General features: G+C 37.7%; 2 protein-coding genes across 2 annotated transcripts; one reads left to right on the top strand and one right to left on the bottom strand.

The window, feature by feature from the left end:
* Positions 1–1,173: 1,173 nt before the first annotated feature.
* LOC109095588 (leucine-rich repeat-containing protein 52) lies at positions 1,174–6,295 on the bottom strand. Its single transcript, XM_019109301.2, has 2 exons — positions 5,553–6,295; positions 1,174–1,768 (listed from the first exon to the last, which is right to left on the bottom strand). Exons 1-2 carry the CDS (start codon positions 6,193–6,195, stop codon positions 1,491–1,493), a joined length of 921 nt encoding a protein of 306 aa, XP_018964846.1. The 5' UTR covers positions 6,196–6,295; the 3' UTR covers positions 1,174–1,490.
* Positions 6,296–8,681: 2,386 nt separating this feature from the next.
* LOC109095583 (plasminogen activator inhibitor 1 RNA-binding protein-like) lies at positions 8,682–16,911 on the top strand. The gene is made up of 9 exons (XM_042769625.1): positions 8,682–9,060; positions 10,115–10,292; positions 11,348–11,488; positions 11,570–11,641; positions 12,470–12,544; positions 12,647–12,833; positions 12,924–12,980; positions 13,510–13,686; positions 15,554–16,911. Exons 1-9 carry the CDS (start codon positions 8,805–8,807, stop codon positions 15,611–15,613), a joined length of 1,203 nt encoding a protein of 400 aa, XP_042625559.1. The 5' UTR covers positions 8,682–8,804; the 3' UTR covers positions 15,614–16,911.
* Positions 16,912–23,189: the final 6,278 nt, after the last annotated feature.

Below are 23,189 nucleotides of genomic sequence, written 5' to 3'. Positions count from 1 at the left end.
ATTCATTTTTGGGTGAACTATCCCTTTAAGTCTACCGCACGAGTTAGTCTCTGGGTTGCCAAGAAAAGGTTGATTGAACTTACTCTTCATAGTAAGCAAGGTTTGGCTCAGTCAACTGAGAGTTCAGTGTATATGTGGCCGTAAATTAATCTTATTTTCTGGAATGTCCCACAGTATACTTAGAGTCTCAAAATGTCAGATTTTCCTTGTATCTCAAACATCCATCCGTCCGTTTTGGTTGTCCTCTGTGGGATGGTTGGGATGCTGGAGCCGATCCCAGCATGTAAGCTCTGCTAAACAGTACATAAACAATAACTAAGAACTGGGACTGGTCATTTTTCATAAGAATAGAAGGTGAAGTTGCAAAATAGATGACAGCTGCTGTTGCTTCAAGAGAGTTTGAGAAGTATAGTGACAGCTTTTTTTGTACCTTTTTCTGCTGAGAGTGTAGTTTAATATATGAAGTTAAAATTTTTTAAAATATTAGTATTTTTCTCACACTTCCCTATCGTTTTGCATCAGAAGACATCGATTCAGCATGACATGGATTATAGTCATGTTCACTTTGTGTGGTTTTTAAAGTTTCATCTTTTGAGAGACCCATCCACTTGTATTATATGAACTCAGAGATTTATTTTTTTTCCAAAAATATTCAAGAAGAAAAGAAAGTAACACATCTGGGATGGCATGAGGGTGAGTAAATGATGAGAGTATCCCATTAAGACCAAATTACTTTAATGCCCATCTCCTTATGATCTTGTGTTTCAACAGCCTGTCTCCATTCACTTCTATTGAATGGACAAGAGCTTTGTTAGAGAATTAGAGAGCTTTCATTTGAGTGAACTATGCCTTTCGTTTTTTTTAATCAGTGCATTGAATTTACATGATCAGAAGCACTAATGTGTTTTTACACCCCTACTACAGATATCTTACCCGGAATGTTTTTATGCGTATCAACAAACAAACAATAATCCACCAAACCCTTTGAATCCACTCTGTGCTTGTTGCATCTTGTTGCCTTGGTGTCCTATCAGACAAAATAGATATAATTTCAGATGGATCTACAGCAAAATGGTGATATCTAAGCAAATACTTAATTACTAAAATACTAATTTCTTGCAAGAAATGAAATCAAACGATGGATAAACATTAACGCACAAACTGACCAGCAACCACATCTTCCAGACGTCATTTTATTTTTTAGCTCAGTGGTCACAGAATCAAATGCACAGGATTGTGGGATGTCATAGGCAGCAAAGGATACATCTATGCTGTTCAGAAATCGATCTGATAAATGTCAGTATAGAGAGGATGTGACACAATCACTGGATTCAGATGTGCCTTGTTGCTGCCCTCGGACGCAGCCTGTGTCAGCTGATATTATTGTATTTTTTTTACCTCTGTCGCTCAGTCAAAATGATTGTCACATCACTTTCGGATGCAGTTCCCTGTCAGTACTCCTTATAGGATTGGGCTCAGGTTTATGCCCCTTACCCACTTTGTCCTGGTTTAATTTCCTCCTCGGTCACGACGACATTTGGTCTGTCCTTCCTCCATCTGACACAGCGCTGGCAGAGCACTATCACCATGCCAGCTGTCCATGCCAGTACCGTACCTACTCCAAAGATGACAAAACCTATAGCCACAAAGAAGAGGTAATCCTGGTGAGCCAGTCCTGGATGGCATTGTCTTCTCAACCAAAGGCCCAGATCTGAGAGACGCTGGCCCTGTAAGGATGAAGGACCCTCACACACTGTCTGTCCCTCCTCTAGTCTCATAAAACACAAGAAAAAAGAATGCATTAACTCTAAAAACATTTGTATTTCTGGTACATATGTAGAAACTTTATAAACATGACAGTCTTATATCATAACCACAGACATAAAATTGAACAAACGAGAGATTTTTACAAGTACTATATTTAATATACAGGAAAATATTTGTGTGAGATTACTACTGTCTTCAGTTGAGCTTCTTATCACTGAGTTGAACTTGTTTCCTAAGTGATTAACTTTACACAGTTATCGGACTGAACTGACTGGAGCTGACTGATGACACTCTTGTCTTTTTAGAGCTGCTTTACAGCAGAATTTAGATTTGCCTCATGTCTGATGAAGTTTGCATAATTGATTCTTATATTTTCCTGTGATGCTGCTTTGAAATAATTTATATTATATAAAGCACTATGTAAATAAAGTGACTTGACTCGATCTTATATCAGCTCTGACCACTCGCTGAATTACACAGAGATGCAATGTACAGAGATGTATACCCCCCCTTTAAAAAAAATGGATAAATTCTTTTAAATTTCCAATTACACATGAACCACATCTATATACACACACACACACACACACACACACACATACATACACACACATATACATACATATACAATACAGGTCAAAAGTTTAGAAACATTACTATTTTTAATGTTTTTGAAAGAAGTTTCTTCTGCTCATCAAGCCTGCATTTATTTGATCAAAAATACAGAAAAAAAAAAAAGTAATATTGTGATATATTATTACAATTTTAAAATAATTGTTTTTAAATGTATTATACTTTAAATTATCATTTATTTCTGTGATGCAAAGCTGAATTTTTAGGATCATTATCACATGATCCTTTAGAAATCATTCTAATATGATGATTCATTATCAAAGTTGGAAACAGTTCTGCTGCTTAATATTTTTTCAGAACATGTGATACTTTTTTTAGGATACTTTGATCAATAAAAAGTAAAAAAAAAAAAAAAAAAAAATATAAATATTTTGTAATAACAATATACACTACTGGTCAGTAATTTGGGGTCAGTAATTTTTTTCTTTCTTTTTTTATTTAATAAAATCAATACTTTTATTCAGCAAGGATGTGTTAAATTGATAAAAAGTGATAGTACCGCCACTCTATTAGAATATATATTATCATCTAATATATTAGACAGCAGAACTGTTTCCAACACTCATAATAAATCAGAATATTAGAATGATTTCTAAATGATCATGTGATAGACTGGATGTTACATGTGACACTGAAGGCTGGAGTAATGATGCAGAAAATTCAGCTTTGCATCACAGGAATAAATTATTTTTTTAAAGTATATTCAAATAGAAAACTATTATTTTAAGTTGTAATAATATTTCACAATATTACTGTTTTTTTCTGTATTTTTGATCAAATAAATGCAGGCTTGATGAGCAGAAGAGACTTCTTTGAAAAACATTAAAAATAGTAATGTTTCCAAACTTTTGACCTGTACTGTGTATATATATATATATATATTGATGAGAAATTTTATTTGATTATATTATTGTGTGAAATTTCATAAGACCATATAATCTGAGAATTATCAGTATTAACTCATGATTGCTCAAAAACAGTCCAAATGTATAAAACCTACATATTTATTTCTAGAGATATGGAGAAATGGCTTAATATATTTTACTTTTTTTTGCCACTTATATCTTCATAAGATAATTTTCTTCAAACCTAATTGTACTCCCTATATACATGGGTCCAAAATGACCCGAACACGAAACATGTACCTTTTTTTAGTTTGTTTGTTTTTTTAATGTCTCTGAAAAAAAAAATGTTAATTTTTTTTTTTGTTATAGCTCTTAAAAATTGTAAATAAATAAAATTAAAATAATTATATGTATTTTGAGGGTCTTACAGCATTTGGAAAGTTTTTTTTTTTTAGCATTTATTTTGCTTTTGGTTTTTTTTTTCCTTCCGGGTCAAACATTACCAGAATTAATTACCATAAAAAACTTCAAAAAACTCTCTAAATGCTTGCTTTAAGGTTAGCTTCATGAGTAGCAATGAAAATGAGCATTGCTGATTTAGCAGTGCCCTTTGGCATGCTTTCATACACGGATATTATGTTACCTTACACACTGACACACTGAATAATTCACAGCCACGGCTGTCCTCGGCTCCGGCTCAGTCATTTAGTCTTTGTACTTATGCTTCTGTAAGGAGACACGTCAACTGCTGCTCCAGTTCTCTCTTTATTTTCACTTCATTAAGTATTCTTTAAATAGAAATGGTCGGTATCATTATAAATAGTGATGTCCTCCTTAACAAACGCCATTAATAAATGTGTTTTGCATGAGGAGTGTAGTTCCTGACAGTAATCTCACCATGCGCCACTGTCTCCATCCCTCCAGTCACTTTCACCCTATAGCTGTGGTGACTAAATATCCACAACTCATCTGACTTGCAGTGCTTGTACAGTCTGTTAATGTTACAGCGTTGCTCCGGGTCCAAATAAACCCCAACAAAGCCAGCGAAAGGTAAAAAATAGGCCAGCACATATAGGACTTCAGCAGCTTAGAGCAGAGGCTGAGATCTTATTTCCATTTGATCTTTCACTGTTGTGTGAATAGTTGCATGTTAATTAGCAAAATAATTATCTGCACTCGAGGGAATACATCTGGGACAATTAAAAGCAGGAGATGTCTGGGTTATTCCTCGCACTCTGCGTGTTTGTTTTATGTGTCTGTGTGTGAGTGTTTAGTGTGGCTTTGTGCACTAAAAGGCCCTCAGCAGCCTAAATATAACTGGTTATAATGGGACTCTATAAACATTCCTGAAAGATGAACTCAGTTATGAGCTTAAACAATCATCTGTAGCTATATACTGTATACAATACATGCATGAACACTCTATGTATTTTTGTGCATGTTTCTATCTATCTATCTATATATCTATCTATATATCTATCTTTTCTCCATCACAAACTTTTGAATCATTCAGAGGGCGTTTATAAATCCAGTGGCAGCTGTTAGTCTATTTTTTCCTCTAAGCACTGAGACTGAACAGAACTGGCTGATGCATTCATTATTAACAGAGGGCTATATTGTGGCCATTAGCAAGCAAGACTTAATTACTAACATTAACAAATACAGTGAATAACAGATTAGCACATCATTAGGTAAGGTATATTCAAATACTTACATGGAGCTTACATTTATATTTTCTAGTGGTCAGCTAATATGGGTTTTCAATGGCCGAAGCCAATACAGGATTTCAGGTTTTATGAAGGTAAATTTAGGATAAATAGAATAGAACAAAGAATAATTTATAAAGTGAATGGAACCCAATAAATGCAAATGTCTTGTATTCACAAGGCCTCAGAGTTTGAAAATACAACTTACAGTAGATCCCCCATTACTTTTTAATGTATTTGTACAATCAAGAATGAATGAAGTCAATCAATCAATCCATCACTTGATCAGTCAGTATGGCCATGTCTTAGTCTTAATTGTGTTCAGTTCTAAACTAAAATAAAATAAAATTAAATTAAATTAAGATAATATAACTGTAACTTAACTTTTATTTTATTTTTTTTGCAGTGCATGCAACAATTCAATGCCACGACTTTTTGAATTTAAAGCCTACTGCTCTGATTGAAGATTTGGAAGATTACCAGCAGCATTCCAACAATCATTTAACAAGCACTTGGTTATTCAAAGTTACTGAATAAAGTTATTTTAAAAAGTTTTACCCAATATAAAAACAACAACCCCTAGACCCCAAATACAGCCTACCTTGAAACTTAAAGGTGTCCGTGTGCATCCACAAGCAGAGCTCCTCCGCGTCGCAGGCGCACAGCCACGGGTTCCCGCTGAGCCCGAGAGACCGGAGCCCGGCTAGAGCCACGAGGGAGCTCACGTTGAGTCTGCTCAGGTTGTTCCTGCTGATGTCCAGCACCTGAAGAGCGCTGGCGTGAGAGAAAGCCCGAGGGTGAAACTCTGACAGCCTGGGGTTATCCGTCAGTCTCAGCATCACCAGGCTCTCCAGCGCGCTGAACGTCTGCTCCTCGATCTTACGGAAGGAGTTGAAGGACAGGTCCAGATACGCCAGCTTTCTCAGGTTCCCAAATGTGGATCGGGATATGTGCGCGAGGGAATTATTGCTGCAGTCCAGATACGCGAGGTCGGACAGGTAATTGAGCTCGATCGCGGGTAAATCGGAGATGCGGTTGTTGGACAGGATGAGCTGGCGGGTGTTCAGCGGGAGTCCCGTCGGGAATCTGCGGAGATCTTGTTCAGCGCACTGGACAGCGTGCTGGTCATCACACACGCAGCGCTCCGGGCAGCCCGGGGGCATCGAGGACACCACATGCGCCAGAAGCAGCAGCAGCAGGGTCTGTGCGGGGTCCGGGACACATGCTGTGGCGACGAGCTTCATGAAGTCTTCACGGGTTATGGACACGCTGAGAACCTCCACAGTGAAAACAAGACCCTCTGATGTGTGTGTGTGTGTGTGAGAGAGAGAGAGAGAGTTGGTGCTGCGCTTCTTTCTTTCATCGCTATACAGTCGGGGAGCTGCTGGGTCAAAATGTATGTGAAGGTAACGAGAAAACGAATAAAAAAAAAAAGTTTAACACGCAAATGTCAAGTACAAACCCGATTCTAAAAAAGTTGGGACACTGTACAAATTGTGAATTTAAAACAGAATGCAATGATGTGGAAGTTTCAAATTTCAATATTTTATTCAGAATACAACATAGATGACATATCAAATGTTTAAACTGAGAAAATGTATAATTTTAAGGGAAAAATAAGTTGATCTCAAAAAAGTTGGGACAAGGCCATGTTTACCACTGTGTGGCATCCCCTCTTCTTTTTATAACAGTCTGCAAACGTCTGGGGATTGAGGAGAGAAGTTGCTCAAGTTTATGAACAGGAATGTTGTCCCATTCTTGTCTAATACAGGCTTCTAGTTGCTCAACTTCTTTGTCGCAGCATTGGGGGAATTGGTGATCCATCTTGACTTCTGAGAGACACTGCCACTCTGAGAGGCTCTTTTTATACCCAATCATGTTGCCAATTGACCTAATAAGTTGCAAATTGGTCCTCCAGCTGTTCCTTATATGTACATTTAACTTTTCCCGGCCCATTACTGCTACCTGTCCCAACTTTTTTGGAATGTGTAGCTCTCATGAAATCCACAATAAGCCAATATTTGGCATGACATTTCAAAATGTCTCACTTTCAACATATGATATGTTATCTATATTCTATTGTGAATAAAATATAAGTTTATGAGATTTGTAAATTATTCCATTCCTTTTTTACTCACAATTTGTACAGTGTCCCAACTTTTTTGGAATCGGGTTTGTATTTATGTACACTATTTATTTTATTCATGCATCCTATTATTTACAAATGTTTTGATTTAAAGACTATATCAAGCGGTATGCCTGTAAAAAAGTAATTTACATTATAAAATAAAAAATTAAATGAAAGCTGCAGTTGCCAGAACGTCAGTGTAAAAAAACAAACAAAAAAAAACAAAAAACACAGGGTTGCCACGTTTTGGGTTTTACAGATTGAACTTAAATTTACAGTAAAAGCTGTAGACCTATTTCATTAAATGGTATAATGTTACCAAACTACAGCACTTAAGTAGGGCCTACTAATATAATATATTTATATTACACTGATAACTCGTCTCTTATAGCACAAAACACTTTCAAAGTTTTTAACTCCATAAATCACACTCTGTGCTTCTATTCATTTCTATCTGTCCCCACTCACACTTACATTTTTACTCTTAATCCTGAGTCTTGTAGACGCTGTAAAACTTCACAGAGGGTTACCAGATGTTCTTGCTCAACTGATCAACAAATCATCCAAATACATAACAACTTTAAGGTATTTCATCAAAACTATCCCTTCCATTGCCTGATGTGATACTAAACTGAACACTTAATACATAAAAAAAACAACCTTCTACAAAATGGTTTGTCCTTAGACTTTTTCTAACTCATAAAAATTCCTCCAAACCCACAGGAAATGAGAAGAGGACACAAGAACATAAGAACATAAACACAAGCACCACATTCAAATAATACTAATTAAAAAACATAGTCATAAAAACACAGAGAGTTGAAATACATTTTGCATTTGTAAATGTAACATTTGTATAGGTAAACAATTAATAGGCTAATAATACAGTTAATTAATCTTCAAATGCTAGCTAATAGTCAAGGTCACAAAAACACATGTTGTACTTTGAAAGGATATTACTTGTAGATATGAATTATATTAAATTTAATAAATAATTGTTAAAATGTATAGTTTTATAATGGTAACAGAACTGACATTGCTGATTGGCGCTCAATCAAACCTCATAAATCATCAAAAACAGAGCATTATAGAAGAAAGAGAATCATGATTGTGTTTAAAGTGTTGGAATCCTGGTTGAGAGATAATGCAACCTCCAAGAAGTGACGTCACTTGAATATAGACTACAATTAGTTTAAAAGTGTTTTTTTTTTTTTGATGAGGGTAGCACAGGGGACACTGATAAAATGATTTAAATTTTATAGAAAAATGTAGAATTATGCCAAAACATTGCTCACCAATGAGACTGTACTCACAACAATATACAAATGTGATTTTTGTATCATCTTGCAAATTAAAAGTCCTGCTGAAAAAGAAAAATCATAGTGAGGAACAGGTCAAATACCTTAATCAGCATAAAAAAAAATATTTTTAAAATAATATATAATTGACTTTAATTTGAGGTAATATTGTTGAAAGAGTACATAGTATTGTTATGTTTTTAAATCATGCAAAAGGCACCGATTTGGTGGAATGACTCGAGTGAACTACAAACACACAGTTTAAAACTACACCCCCCAAATGGCGCGACAGCTGTAGTGTCCCGGATGTTGAGGGCGCCGGAAGAGAAGCAGGTGTCTTCCTTGGCCATCTTGCGGTTATCCACCGTGAGCCGTTCGCTCGAAGCCTCGAAGAATCGGAGGAGAATCCCGTTGTTGGGGCGCCATCATGCCGGGGCATCTGCAAGAAGGCTTCGGCTGCGTCGTTACCAATCGGTTCGACCAGCTATTGGATGACGAATCCGACCCGTTCGAGATATTAAAGGCGGCCGAAATCAAGAAGAAAGAAGCGGCCGCGTCAGGCGCCTCGAAGACGGCAGCTCAGTCCGCCAAACAGCCGAAGAAAGAGTCCCAGAAAGACAGGAAAAATGCAGCGCAGGACAAGAAAGAGGAACCCCAGGCCCCTGTGCCACTTAAGAAAGAGGGTATGTAGAAATTACAGTCCTAAATATCGACTGTGTCTCAAAAAATAGAGAGCCTAGATACGCTCCGACCAATAAACGCGGCAAAAACTGCTCGCGCGAGCCTCTCAAAACGCGCCAACGCTGGGTTCTTGAACGCGCGTGTGGTGCCTAGAATGCTGTCTAGGTAGGAAGCTCAGTAGATTATGAGACAGGGCTGATCGAGTGCATATAAACACAGCAGAGAAGTCAACATGGACAACAACAGCCTGCCCTGAGCTGCTGCTGCTGCTAACGTTACTCCTCTTGTTGACGACGTTTAATGTATGCACACTTTTTAGTGAGCGATTTTTTTTTTTTTTGACTCGTTTAATTCCTCTGACATGTCAGTATCACTCTCCGATCACGATTTCGCTTTATTTATTACTGCGTAGCTGCTCTAGCCACATGCTAATCTGCTAGCTGTATGTAAATATCACGCGATTAGCTCGCGCGGCGCTGATTTGCACATGGAAGAAACCTTGGCGTGTTTTGATGTCATGCAGATTTGAATGAGAACACTTTCGCTTTTATTTCATAAGTCGTGTCGTGACGGCAACAAGGATAAAATGAGCAGCTCATTAAATTAGTCAAATGTAGGCCAGCGTTGATTGGTCATTTCGTTTCTTATAGGCATGATTTGTGATCTTGAACGTAACTTGGCGCTTTAAAATCTGAGCTCATAACTGAAAATGTTTGTTCAGACATCACTAGAGTTGATTTGAGACTGGTGTGACCTTGGGCATAACACTAAAACTAACATTTCACACAAATGCTATCATTCTCTAACCAGCATGTTGTTCCAAACGTACACAGATGCTCATGCATAGACCATCAACTCTCAAGTACACTGTATGCTTAGATTAGAAATGTTGACTACTTTTAGTGTGCTTCTGTGAGACTGTGTTTTATGCTGATAGCGGTTGAGTGTGTTTTATTGACCTCTGTACTGATTTGGATGAGAGTGTTTGTTAAATGTCTTAGAATTGGTCGTTTTTTCAATGCTGGACGTTAACGAGTGTGTGTGCATGTGTTTTAGGGATGAGGAGGGTTGGCCGGAGGCCGGAGCAGCAGGGTCCGGTCAGTTCCCAACACCAGGGAGGTCAGGGAGAGGCTCGGCCCGGCGACAGGCGACCCGAAAGACGACCTCCTCGTGAACGGCGCTTCGATAAACCAGCTGACGAGAAACCAGAGGGTGGCGAGTTCTCTGCGGACAGGTGAGTGTTTTATTATAACAAAAATGACAGCGTTAGGGCTGACGATATCGCTTTTAAAATATATTTTTAATCAGTCTTAATTTTGATTAACCGATATCGATTATTACATTATTTGTCGTGCATTTCCATCCATCCAGTGCTTTGTCACTTGATCTGAAACAAAGTCTCTCCGATTTCAAACACTTTCAGCAATAAAATCTGCACAAAGTTAACATGAATGAACATCAGAAATGTGTCAAAAGAAACCGTGCAACTTTAGTGAAACAGTTTTTAAGGTAAACACTCGATCCTTGTTTCAGCCGAAAAGGATTTCAATAAATCAGCTTGCAAGCAATATTGATATCCAGAGATAAACGCTATGATATTTGATATCCATTGCTTTTTAGAAAGCTAGAAAAAATAAGTCTACTTTGCTAAATATATGCCTTATATATTTATTATAGTCTTAAGTGATGTCTAATTAATTGTTTGTCATTATAATTTATGGAATGTCAATTAATATATCAGTCGTGAAAACCTGACAGTTTAAATGTCTATATTTAAACAACGAATATGGGTAGAAACAATTATATTTTGCATACATTAATAATGCATTATTAAAGTTTATAAAAACGGCCTTAAATGCAATTTAAATGTTTGTATACAAACTTGAGTATTAATAATAATATTTAAAATGAAACTGCAATTTTATTTTATTTTTAACTTTAATATTATAGCAATGCACCAGCTGACTGGGCTCTGTTATTATTTATATATTTAACTCAGCCCTAGACATTATTCTGTGCTTTATAGATGAATAGACAATGAAAGTCTAGTTGAGTGAAGGTTGTTTCTTTTAGAATTGTGCAGAAACCAAATGTGATTTCACAAATAATGTCTGTGTTTCCCCGAGCATTGTTCAGGCCAGTGTTTCTGTGTTGTGCTGATTGTGATTCGTTATCATTTGTAGAACCACCACGGTAATAAATCCACTGAATTCCTATTTAATCAATAGCTGAGCAGCTTTGATTTTGTGGCTCCAGAGTGCCAGATGTCTCTGTGCGTGTTGTCCTCAGGCCGGTTGGGGATAAGCCCTCTAGAGGTCGTGGAGGAGGCCGAGGGGCCAGAGGTGGACGTGGACGAGGCATGGGACGCGGAGAAGCCTTTGATTCCCGGGGCAAACGTGACTTTGACAGACACAGCGGCAATGACAAATCGTAAGTGTCGAAGCCAGCCATACCAAATGGTTTAAAGTGTGTTGTTGCACTGATTTCACGGGAATGTCCTTCATGCTTCAGTCGACAGAAAGGAGAGGAGAAGCGTGGTGGGAGCGGCTTGCACAACTGGGGCAATGTGAAGGAAGAAGCCAGGTACGAGTGTGAATGTGAAATATTTAAGGGTTGTTGGGAGGTTGGCATGTCGTGTTTGACAGATGTCAGGGTTTCTGCATTTCTTAGAAAGTATTCATTCATCATTCCACAAATGAAGGCCTCGCAAAGATCGTAAGAGCTGATAGTCTTAAATTCATTGTCGTGGAATTAAATGTCATGTGCATTGCTTAAAGTTAATTACTTCAGATGCAAAATGAAGACATGAGAATGTTTACTATGAAAAATTTTACATTAAGTTTATTTTTAAAATAAGAATGAACATCTTGTCAATGAGGAATGAAAACATCTCTTTTGAATTAAGTCGAGTTTTCTGAGCCCTTTGGCGACTTTTTTTTTTTTAATAAATTGTGAAATTAATTAAAAAGTAATGAGATCTGTTGGAAACTATGTTTCTAAACTTTAAAGTGTTGCTAATAGAAATCATTGTTTGCTCCCTAAACATTTACATTTAGAGAAGAACTTTTCGTATTGTGTTCCCTTCAGTTTATTACTAAATAAACTTTTCTTTACTTGGTCTTAAACAGGTGTTTAAAAAAAGAAAACATTACCTTCATAAAACCTGCAGAAACCCTGAATGTGTGATACAGAAATATAGCAGGTGGTCTAAAATATTGGATTCTTGTTAATTCTAATTAGTGGTGCTTGATATGGCAAGCATTATTATTATTTATACTTGGGATTAACTTATGTATTAAACCATGACATGCAACTTGTCCCAAACCGCTTGTGTTCTGGACATGAATAGCACCTGAGATTGAAAGACATGGTGGGCTGGTTCTAAAATAATAATGCTGTCTGATTTGACAGTGAGCTTGATCAGTCTGCAGCACCGGAGCCTGTTCCTGAAGGAGAAGATCACGCCCCTGCTGACTCCGAAAACAAGTGAGTCAAAGAGATTTCTGTTCAGAATAACAGAGGAGCTCAGTATCTCTTGACTAGATGTGCAGAGAGCATGCCATCGGATGTGTGTGTGTGTGTGTGTAGGGAGAATGAAGCAGAGGAGGTGAAGGAGGAAGGTCCTAAAGAGATGACACTGGATGAGTGGAAGGCCATGCAAGACAAAGAACGCTCCAAAGTTGAGTTCAACATCCGCAAGCCCAACGAGGGTAACGACGGTCAGTGGAAGAAGGGCTACGTGCTGCACAAGTCAAAGAGCGAGGAAGTCGGCACGGTGAGTTAAATTAGGTGATTTTCAAGCCTTGTGGAATCTGTCATTTTATGGCTCTGAGACTAATCCTCCTTTTTTTTGGGGCGTTTCCAGCGGCAAGCTGGATCTGTGATTGAAGCTGGAGATGTTGATCCTGATTCATTCCACAAGGTATCTGTCCCGGTTTGTGTCTGGATTTGGTTTATTTTATTTACCCGTCACCATTTTGGTCACCTTTGTAGTTGATGGTTTGTAGTTAACCTGAACTAAAATTCAAGATTTCAAGAATCTTTGGCCATGTACACACAGTGATATGGTAACTGTTCATTTATTTTTCTGTTCGCAGTAAAAGCCGATAAACTGCACAGCTCTACATGAAAGAAAATGTATTATTTACAGTAGTAGTGTATTTCTGTCACAGTCTCTTTCTGTTGAGTTGATCTTTTATTGTGGCTGGTTGTCATGAAGTCCTTTGAGTTTCTAGTCAATATTGCGACTGGGTTCGTTTGTACAGTCTATTTGTGATTTATTCATCCAATCCATGTTAATTCAATTCCAATCATATCATATTATTTTATCCATTCCATGTTTTCCGCATTAAGGAAATCCTCACGGCCCATTAAGAAAGCAAGCATTATGTGGAAATGGATCTAGATGTGTTTGGTTCCTGAAGCTGATCTTGTATCATTCCCTGTTAAAGGCTGATGAGGGTGGAGATCACCACTTCCGGAAGCCCGCCAATGACATCACCTCTCAGCTGGAGATAAACTTCGGAGACTTGGGTCGGCCAGGACGTGGTCGTGGAGGTTCTCGTGGAGGCCGCGGCGGGCGGGGCGGCGGTGGACGTCCAGGCCGAGGCGGAGGCAGATCTGAGAAGGTACATGACATACAAACAATTTCTTATTACGTAATATTACGGAATATACCACCAAATACAACTTACCTCACATTTCCTACCATTTCCCACACATTTCCTAATTTTTCCACAAAAATATTAATAAATAACATAACCAGTTCTGACTTTTTTCCTCACATTTCTGACTTTATAACATGCAATTGCGAGTTTATAATTTTGAGAAAAAAGAATTGCAAAATTGTTTTTTATTCAGTAGCAGAAACTACCATTTTTATTTGCGCTTCTGAATTTAATGATTTGCGTTGAATGATTACAAATTACTCTTTGCATCACCTGTGAATAATGAATTGAGGCCAAAAATATTTCTTACTGCCCAAGAAAGTTTTTTTTTTTTTGAATAACTTGTTTTAAATAGATAACCAATTTATCTACATTTTCTATATATCACAAACAATTAATTATTAAAAAAGCCATGATAGATGACATGGTGCTAAATTATAAACAATCACGAGTGTCAGCAGCCCAATACACCAGCTGCCGTCTGTCCTTCATGTAAATCAAACAAAATAGAAATAGATAATCACCTGCTGCGATTGACCCAGACTTAAAGCAATAGTTCACTCAAAAATGAAACGTCTGTCCTCATTTACTCACCCTAAAGTAGGGCTGTGCAATTAATCGAAATCGTAATAAAATCACGATTTGAGCGTGCGCAATTTCTAAATCGCTTTATAGCATGATTTTCCACGGTCCCGACCTCCCGCAATATGCTATCAGATCCAATCAGAATGCAGCACGTTAAGTGGAGCACGAGAACAGAACAGACTGGGCATATGCCTATCTCCAGGTTCACACACTCTGTCTGTGATGCATATTTTTTTCCGAGCCCATGTTAATAGATCAGAACGTTCACACTGCACGCGGTAAAAGATGTGAACAGAAAAGGTTAGAAATCGAGACGTGAGAAAAGAATGAATATTTAGCGCATGAGCATAGAGAGAGTTGTGAGTGAGTGAGAGGAGACGCGTTTTAAGTGCGCGCACTCTCTCCGGACGAAAGCAGCGTGTATCTGAGCACGCGTGTCTGGTTTTGTGACAGGAAAGGAAATCTGTGTGCAAGCAGAGAGATTCGTGCGCGCGCATTATTTTAATGTGCTTTCGCGTTACAATAACACGCCCTCACTGCTGCTTCTGCACCGCATACACGTACTGTATACGCACTGCAGACGGAGTACGTGTGAACCTTGCAATAAATATATTTCAGCACCTCAGGCACCGCAACAATGAGCTCTATGAACAATGCATGGCAAAAAAAAACAAAAAAAAGCCCTGGACACGGGATTTATTTTATTGTATTTATTTTTTTACCATATGTCTAGACATTTTGTTTGACATCTTTACTTAGTGATTATTTTTACTTATGTCTGTTCTAGAGGCGTTACAACTTTTTGATAAAGCTCTCATTGGTTTTCTTTTGGAAATGTTTCAAATTTATACTGAATGCATTTGACACTAAAAAATATCTCTGTGTGTCAAAAAATCGATAAAAAAAGAAAAAACACAACAATTGATCAAAAAATCGTGATATGTTTTTTTGTCCATATCGCACAGCCCTACCCTAAAGTTGTTGCAAACCTGTATGAATTTCTTCTGTTCTGTTGAATATAAAGATGTTTTGAAGCCTGTGGCAAACCAGACAGTTGCTGGTCCCCACTGACTTCCGTAGTGAAAACAAAAAACAGTTTGCTCTTTAACCACAGACTTCTGAAAGTTTTATGTGACACACATAAGATGCTGAACGCTCGTGAAATGCTCACACAGCAGCATCCAGAGTTTGATCATTTCCAGCTTTCACTCATTCTCAGGTCTGTTGCTCTTTTCTTTGACAGGGTGGAGGTGTTTCTGTTCCCAACGTGGATGATCCCGAGGCTTTTCCAGCCCTGGCTTGAGCCTCCGCTCCGGCACCGAACCTTCCTCCAGGCCCCAGCCCCTCCTCTTCGACGCTTGCATGCTTCCGGATCGTTCGACCTTAGAAACCAGAAAAGAGAAATACACGAGACTGTCATCCATACATACACTGAGAACTGGCTTTTACCTGCGGAAAAAAAAACAAAAAGGACTTCTTGTTACACTGAAGCAAATCATGGGTAGAGGTTTTGTATTTAGTGACATGATAGCAGGGATGTTCATACAGTATTTTTTCCCTTTTTTCCAGAGATTATGCATTCGCCATAAATATTTTTTTATTGCTGCTTGAATGTATGCATTTTCAAGATATGATCCAAGTGTGTCGTGAACGCTTGCGCTTCAGTCGGGACACTGCGGTGTCTGCGTGTAATCCAGTACACTCTCAATGGCTCTACCAAAAGCAGAATTTTATTTTTTATTTTATTTTATTTTTTTCTCCAACAAGTGAGAGTACGAGACTTGTAGTGATGATTTTACTATTAAAATATATACATGAGTAATGTATATTGACTATTTTAAATGTTTTGAGACTAAGCTCTAAGGTCAAGCTACCCTCCTGTTACTTGGATTTTTATTTTCTTGACCGGTAGCAAGAAGCAAATGCGTCGTCTTGATCTTGCTTTGGTGTTTCCTGTCGTCCTCTGCTGGACCTGTGATATTAGTACGCATAGTTGTCTTTGTTCCTCAGAGAGTTTATTTCCTCATCTTGTCGAAGCACCCAGGGCTCAATGGAGATCCAGGCTGGTCCTTGTAAGTTCATCTCTTAGAAACCTTCGGACCACTTTCAGAACTGTAAACGTGGGTGATTTTTGTGTGTATGTGTGTGAGAGAGAACCTGTTTTTAAAAACTCATCATCCACAAGTTTATTTTCCTGAGCTTAGATGGTAAGTTTCAGTAAGTCATGTTCTTAACATGAAGTTTTATTGACTATTTAGTGATTTCTTTAGCTGAGTTTGTTGACATATCTTGCACTTGGATTATGGTGACGTTTGAAATATTAGCTACTAAGCACGTGGTCTATTTGCATCAGTACCATTTGTTTATTTTTATTCCTTCTGTGATCTTTGCTGTGTTTTTATTTTTTAATTATTACTAAGATGGCACTACTGCTTGCGTTTTCTGGAAAAAATGTGTAATTCAGGGTGGGACAACAGTGTGCTGTGAAAGAAAAGTTGGAACCAGCTTCTTATGTGTGTGAACTAGTGAGACCTCCAAGTGTGATGGCCGATGTACTCTGTATTCATAGGAGGAGGGACAATAAAATGGAAGACGACACTAGATTTGAGTCCAGGCTTCTGGTTTGTCACTTCTCGCCGTTAGTCTTTCTTTTACTACACCCTCTGTTACCCAGTTGTTTGTAAATAAATAATGTCTGCAAATAAAATGCTTTTTAGTCAGTGCTTACCATGCAGTAAATAAAAAGTTAGAAAACTTTACCTAAGAATATTATGTACCAGTCTAAATAAGCCATTTTTTTATGCATGTGTAGAATGACCTTTAAGTTTGTGTTACCTTACAATACAAGTCCCTGATAACTCAAAACAGCTTTTTAAGCATTGTTGGATGTGGAAGTATTTTTACACATTCACATTTCCCGTTTCTCCCAACTCAGCATTACAAACTTTGCAGATTTCTAGTTTTGTAGATATATACAGTGCCCTCCATAAGTATTGGAACAGTAAAGCCAAAATTTCTTTCTCTGCTGTGGGGTCAAGACATTTGCAAATATGATTAAAAGATGAATATGGGACAAAACTACAGAATGTCACATTTTATTATAAGGTCTTTCGACATGTTTTACCAAATAAAAAGAACAGCACTTTTAGAGTTCATCGCACAATTTGATGTGAGCATAAGTATTGGAACAGTTGGATTTAAGGCAGATGTAAAAGATTAAAAGCTAGTATTTAGTTGTAGATCACTTGCATGCAATTAGAGCAGTGAGTCTGCAACCCATAGACATCCCCAGACTCTTGGTCTTTTGCTTTGAAATGCTTTTCCCAGCCTTTAATGCAGCCAATTCCAACTGTTGCTTGTTTTAGAGAGTTTCTGTCTTTAGTCTCCTCTTCAGCTGGTGAAATTAATGTTCATTCAGATTTAAATCTGGAGATTGATTTGGGCATTTCTTTGCCCTGATAAAGTCCTTGACTGAACTGGCAGGGTGTTTTGGGTCATTGTCCTGATCCAATATGAAGTGCTTTCTAATGAGTTTGGTGGCATTTTCTTGAATATTGGTAGCCAAGATTATTATTTATAAGATTATTTGCACCCTTCCAAATCCATTCTACTGCCATCATACATTGTCATCATTAAAATGAAGAGGTCCTGTTCTAGAGAAAGTCATGCATGCCCATGCCGTGACACCACCTCCAGCAAGCTTCACAGATGAGGTTGTATGCTTAGGATCATTTGCAGTTCCCTTTTTTCCCCACACTTTTGCTTTCCAGTCACTTAAATAAAGGTTAATCTTTGTCTCATCGGTCCATCAACTCAGTTCCAAAACTCTACTGGCTCACATTTGTGAAGAATCTTGCCTTTCTATGTTTGGTGCTGATCAGAGGTTTGCATCTTGCTGTGTAGCTTCTGTAATTCTGTGTCAAATTCTCCTGCGGACTGTAGATTATCAGAGCATCACACCAGCTTTCTGGAGGTTGTTGGTGTTTTACAGAAATGTATTTTAGGGTTCATTTTCACAGCTTTTATGATTCGTCTGTCATCAACTGCTGTTGTTTTTCTCAGCCAATCAGGTCGTCGTTGGTTGCTGATGTCGTCGGTAGTTTCCAAACTCTTGATTTCTCCATGCCCTTTGTTTTTCCTTTAGTTCTAACTGACTCTCTTTTCTTTTAGCATCCACATTGCTTGCTTTTCTTTCAGAGTCTGCTTCCTCGTCTTCATCCTGGTTTGTGTGTGTCATCATCGAATGCAAGACTTGGAATGCAGAAGCAATGGATATGACTGATAAGACACATTTCCTGCTTTTAATATCTGACGAATTAATGCAATGGGACACAGCTGAACACTTAGAAAGACCTGTGAGGCAGCTGTTCCAATACTTATGCTCACATCAGATAGGGAGATAAAACTCTAAAAGTGCTGATCTTCTTAGCTGGTAAAACATCTTTGTGTTGAATCACCCAATAATAAAACGTGACATTCTGTAGTTTTGTCTCATATTCATCTTTTAATCATATTTACAGATTTCTTGACTCCGCAGCAAACAACAATTTTGTCTTTACTGTTCCAATACTTATGGAGGGCACTGTACTCTTGGGCAAAAAAAGGCTTAACATTAAGCTTTTAATGGTCTTAACCGCAAGTTTCTGTTAAGGAAATAAGCAAGAATTAAGCAAACGCTCCTTAAAAAGCCTTGCTGTCTCAGAAAACCATCAAAGACAATGAAGTTTTTGGCAGGATATGGAATGTTTGATTCAGAGTGGTTCCGTACATAAAACACACAACGCATGCTGATGCACCAAAGAAAATACATTAATGAATGCATAAATGCATATTTATCTCAAGAGGAACGATCAGATGTTTTATTGCACAATGGCTTGCTTCCCAGTATTGAAAATTTATCTCAAGAGGAACGATCAGATGTTTTTTTGTTTATTTTTTTTTTCACCAAGAAAATGCACCTGGCTATGCTGCAACGAGTGGCTGGAGAACAAGTCCATCCGGCTCATGTTTTGGCCAGGTCCGAGTCCAGATTTAAACTCTATAGTGAATATTTGGTCTCAAAATAAACTCCGACTTACTGGTGGACATTTTTCAACATTGTTTGAAGCCATTAATATCGAGTGGAACTGACTCTTCTTCCTGTAAGTTTACTCTCACAGCTTACGATGGCTAGTTGTGTGCAATTCTTGCTTAATTTCTGACCAGTCAATTGTGATTAAAACAGTAAAATGTGCACCATTTTATCAGTGAGGTAGTGTCAGTTAAATGGAGCAAGAGCAGCGCTGTGTTCCCATCTGAAGGTCTGATCCCTGTGCCCTAATGATCCCTTGGAAGGGTTTACCCTCCAGAGTGAGAGCCACGTAGAAGAGAGGAACGGTGTAGGGGACCATAAAAAAATGCCCCTGGAACACACTTCTGCATCATCTTGCTGAGCCAAATAAAGGATGGTTCACCCAAAAACTCATTTCCTCAACCCTGAAGTTGTTCTAAACCTGTACGAGTCTCTTCTGTTGAACACAAATGATGGTAACCAAACAGTTGCTGGTAGCCACTGACTTCCATTAATAAAGAATAAAAAGATCCCCTTAGGGACCAATCAGTGACCAGGCATTACTTATATTCAGCACGCATACGTCACGGAGACGTCTATTTGACGTCTGCATTACATCTGTAGGACGTTTCCTTTCAGATGTCAAATAGACTTTTAGAAGATGTCTTTAAGATGTTTATGATTTAGAATGAATGTAAAACTGACATCTTAGAGACGTCTATCAGATGTTTGTACACAGCAGATGATTTCCAGATGAAGTGATCTTTAACAGACATCTTCCAGACGTACCTGTGATATCTTTGCGATGCCTGTAGCTCAGTCAGATTCATTTAGGTGACCAGGCATTACTTATATTGGCCTATAAACGTTACATTTTATTGGTTTAAACAAAAAATAATGTGATGTCCATTTCAATGGACGCAGAGTCTTCCAGCAGAGCACAAAAAGCGCGTTACACCAGAACCATCAGTTTTATGTATGAAATACTTAATGAATTTGCTTTACAAAATAACATTAAATGAAAAATGGAACATCTGTCGGGATCTAAGGAATCGATGAAGTCTGAACTTTTGGTGATCGAGTTGACCAATGAAATTCGGGAGGGGCGGGGCTTCTGAGTGGAGTGAATTTTTTTTTTCTTGACCAGAATAAAATATACAAGTTTACAAAAATGTACATAAAAACATGCCAGGGTGTACAAACCACTGACTCATTAATCATAAACTATATTTGTGAAAAATATTACAAGTCTTCTTTGTTTTTTTTTTTTTATTAACAATGTTCTCCAAACTGGTGCAGTAGTCCTTTTTAGCCTCCTGAAGAAAATGAATTAAATTTGGCTACATATCAAAATTATTTAACGTGAATATAATATTTGCTTTCCTTCTAATTAAATTTTCCATATATTATTTTCCCTTTTAACTATCTGCTTGCTAATCTATAGTTTCGCGACGTTGTCAACACGATACATTGTGGTTTAGAAATTTTGTTGTATACACAATTATATCTGTTCAAAAACATGAAGATGTGGAATGCAATGGCAACGAAACTAGATTGTGCTTAAAACTGAACTAGCTGGTCAGGGTGTGGATTTATGACCTATAGTTTTAAACTTTTAAATTGCATTACCATATAATAATATTTTTTAAAAAACACGAAAACGCCTGTGAATAGAGCTTGCTACATCAATCAACCAGTTTTTGGCAGCTAAAAATAATGCTGTATGACCCATTGATGTTAATTATGGTCTGAAAATCTAGTGAGAGGTTTGGAAATCTGAGTCTGAAAATTTGAGTCTTAAATGAGTTTTTGCAATGTCTGCTTTATAAACCGATTAGTCTTGAATTCAGAATAATGAAAACAAAATGTTAAAGTCAAGATTATCTAAATTAAACTTATTTCTACAATGTAAATACCTTAGAAAAATTGAGTTTAAACTGTCAACTGTTACTAACCAAACACCCCCTAAAAACTAAAAAATGGTTTGACAAAACCATGTGACCAGCATCATGTAATTTATTTCTCTTGTGTGGTGGATATTTGGAACACATTATGGTAAACTTCCTCTTCATTTTTTCTATATTTGATGACCAGTGACCTTTTGTCAAGGAGTATATTAAAGAGGTCATATGATGCTGCTAAAAATAACATTATGTTGTGTATTTGGTGTAATGAAATGTGTTAATGTGGTTTAAGGTTCAAAAAACACATTATTTTATTATATACTGTACATTGTTTCTCCTCTATGCCCCGCCTTTCTGAGACACAGTTTTTTTTTTACAAAGCTCATCGCTCCGAAAAGCGAGGTGTGCTCTGATTGGCCAGCTATCAAGTGCGTTGTGATTGGCTGAATGCCTCAAGCGTGTGATGTAAATGTTACGTCCCTCACCATACTGTGATGCGTGTCCCGGTTAGAACACCTGCGCTACAAGACAAAAACACTAAAACCCATTACAAATGAGGCATTTGTTGCATCCAGTGGAGACATAATTGCGGATTATAATGACTTATACTGTTTTTACATGTTGTGTTGCATTGCACCGCGTAAACATAAAACCATGTCTGCATTTGTGATCGGAGAAACGACAAACAACAAGCCTACTCTGCTGCTCAAAACTTGTGTTTGAATCATCAGTGGCAAATTATTTAAATATGTAAACATACTTACAGGCTGTGAGTCGGCAGTGCCGGCATTGTAGTCTTCTCTCTCAGGATCAGGAAACAGTCATTTATAAAATGTGCAGCACACATCTGAATATTTGGGTTGAATTGTTCTGGAACAGTGTGGAAATACAACTTAACCACTGATTTCTAGTTGTGTCCTCTTCAAAAAAAAAAAACAAACATTCACAACTAAAAAAACAAAACACACACCACATCCACGACACACCAACACTAAAAAGAAAACCAAAACTACAACCAAATTTACTCCTTATTTAACAGAGTGAACATTTGGTTGGCGTTATGCAAATCTTCCCACATACTGACGTAGAGATGTGGGGGCGTGTTAGAATGAGCCACTTTAGGGGGGTGTGGTTGACTCTTAACTTTTATAAAGAATATCTCTTTGGATTTGAGACTTTAGTCTTTTCCAAGAGCTTGTAACACTCCAAAGAGAAAGGAAAACTTGAAATTGCATCATATGACCACTTTAATTGCCCGTCTACTATGTTGGGTTGATTGTTATGCTTGCAATATTTTAATGACTTCAATTCAAATAAATATTACAATTTCAGGGTAACCTAATCAAGAAAATTGCATTTGTTTGGCCAGAAAAGGCCTGCCATTGAAATGATGAGTCAAAATGGTGAAATTGTCAATTATGTCACCTGTAAACCCATACAGTTTTTTTTCTGTAACATAGTTGACAAACTCACTCACTTAATGACTAAGCCGCCACCTATCTCTCAAGTGGACCACTGACACTCCTAATTGAGATTGTAGATAGAGTGTCAAAGGTCCATTTGAGAGAGAGGTGGTGGCAATGCACTTATAAGTCTGCGATCCGCCGTAAAGCAAGACGGCGACGATGACACCTCACACCCTGCTGCTGAGAACACACTCAGGAGAGTTCTAACAGTTCGGACATTGCGTGAATCAGAGGTAAAAAAACGATATACTGTTCAGTTTCTTGCACAGACCGATCGTTTTGTCTTTACACATCAATGTATCATCACGAGCCGCAGGGTTTTTTTTATGTGGATTTGTTTGTGTATGTTTTTATGACTCTCAAAGTGAAAGCCGTCACCCATCCACTTCCATTATATGACTGACAGACTGCAACGGTTTGTGTTACAGATCTTGGTTTGTGTTCTACTGAAGAAACTAA

The sequence above is a fragment of the Cyprinus carpio genome, chromosome A2 (assembly GCF_018340385.1).
Source record: "Cyprinus carpio isolate SPL01 chromosome A2, ASM1834038v1, whole genome shotgun sequence".
Lineage (NCBI taxonomy): Eukaryota > Metazoa > Chordata > Actinopteri > Cypriniformes > Cyprinidae > Cyprinus > Cyprinus carpio.
Note: the sequence above shows the minus strand (reverse complement) of the source record. Positions and strands in the feature narration are given on the sequence as shown.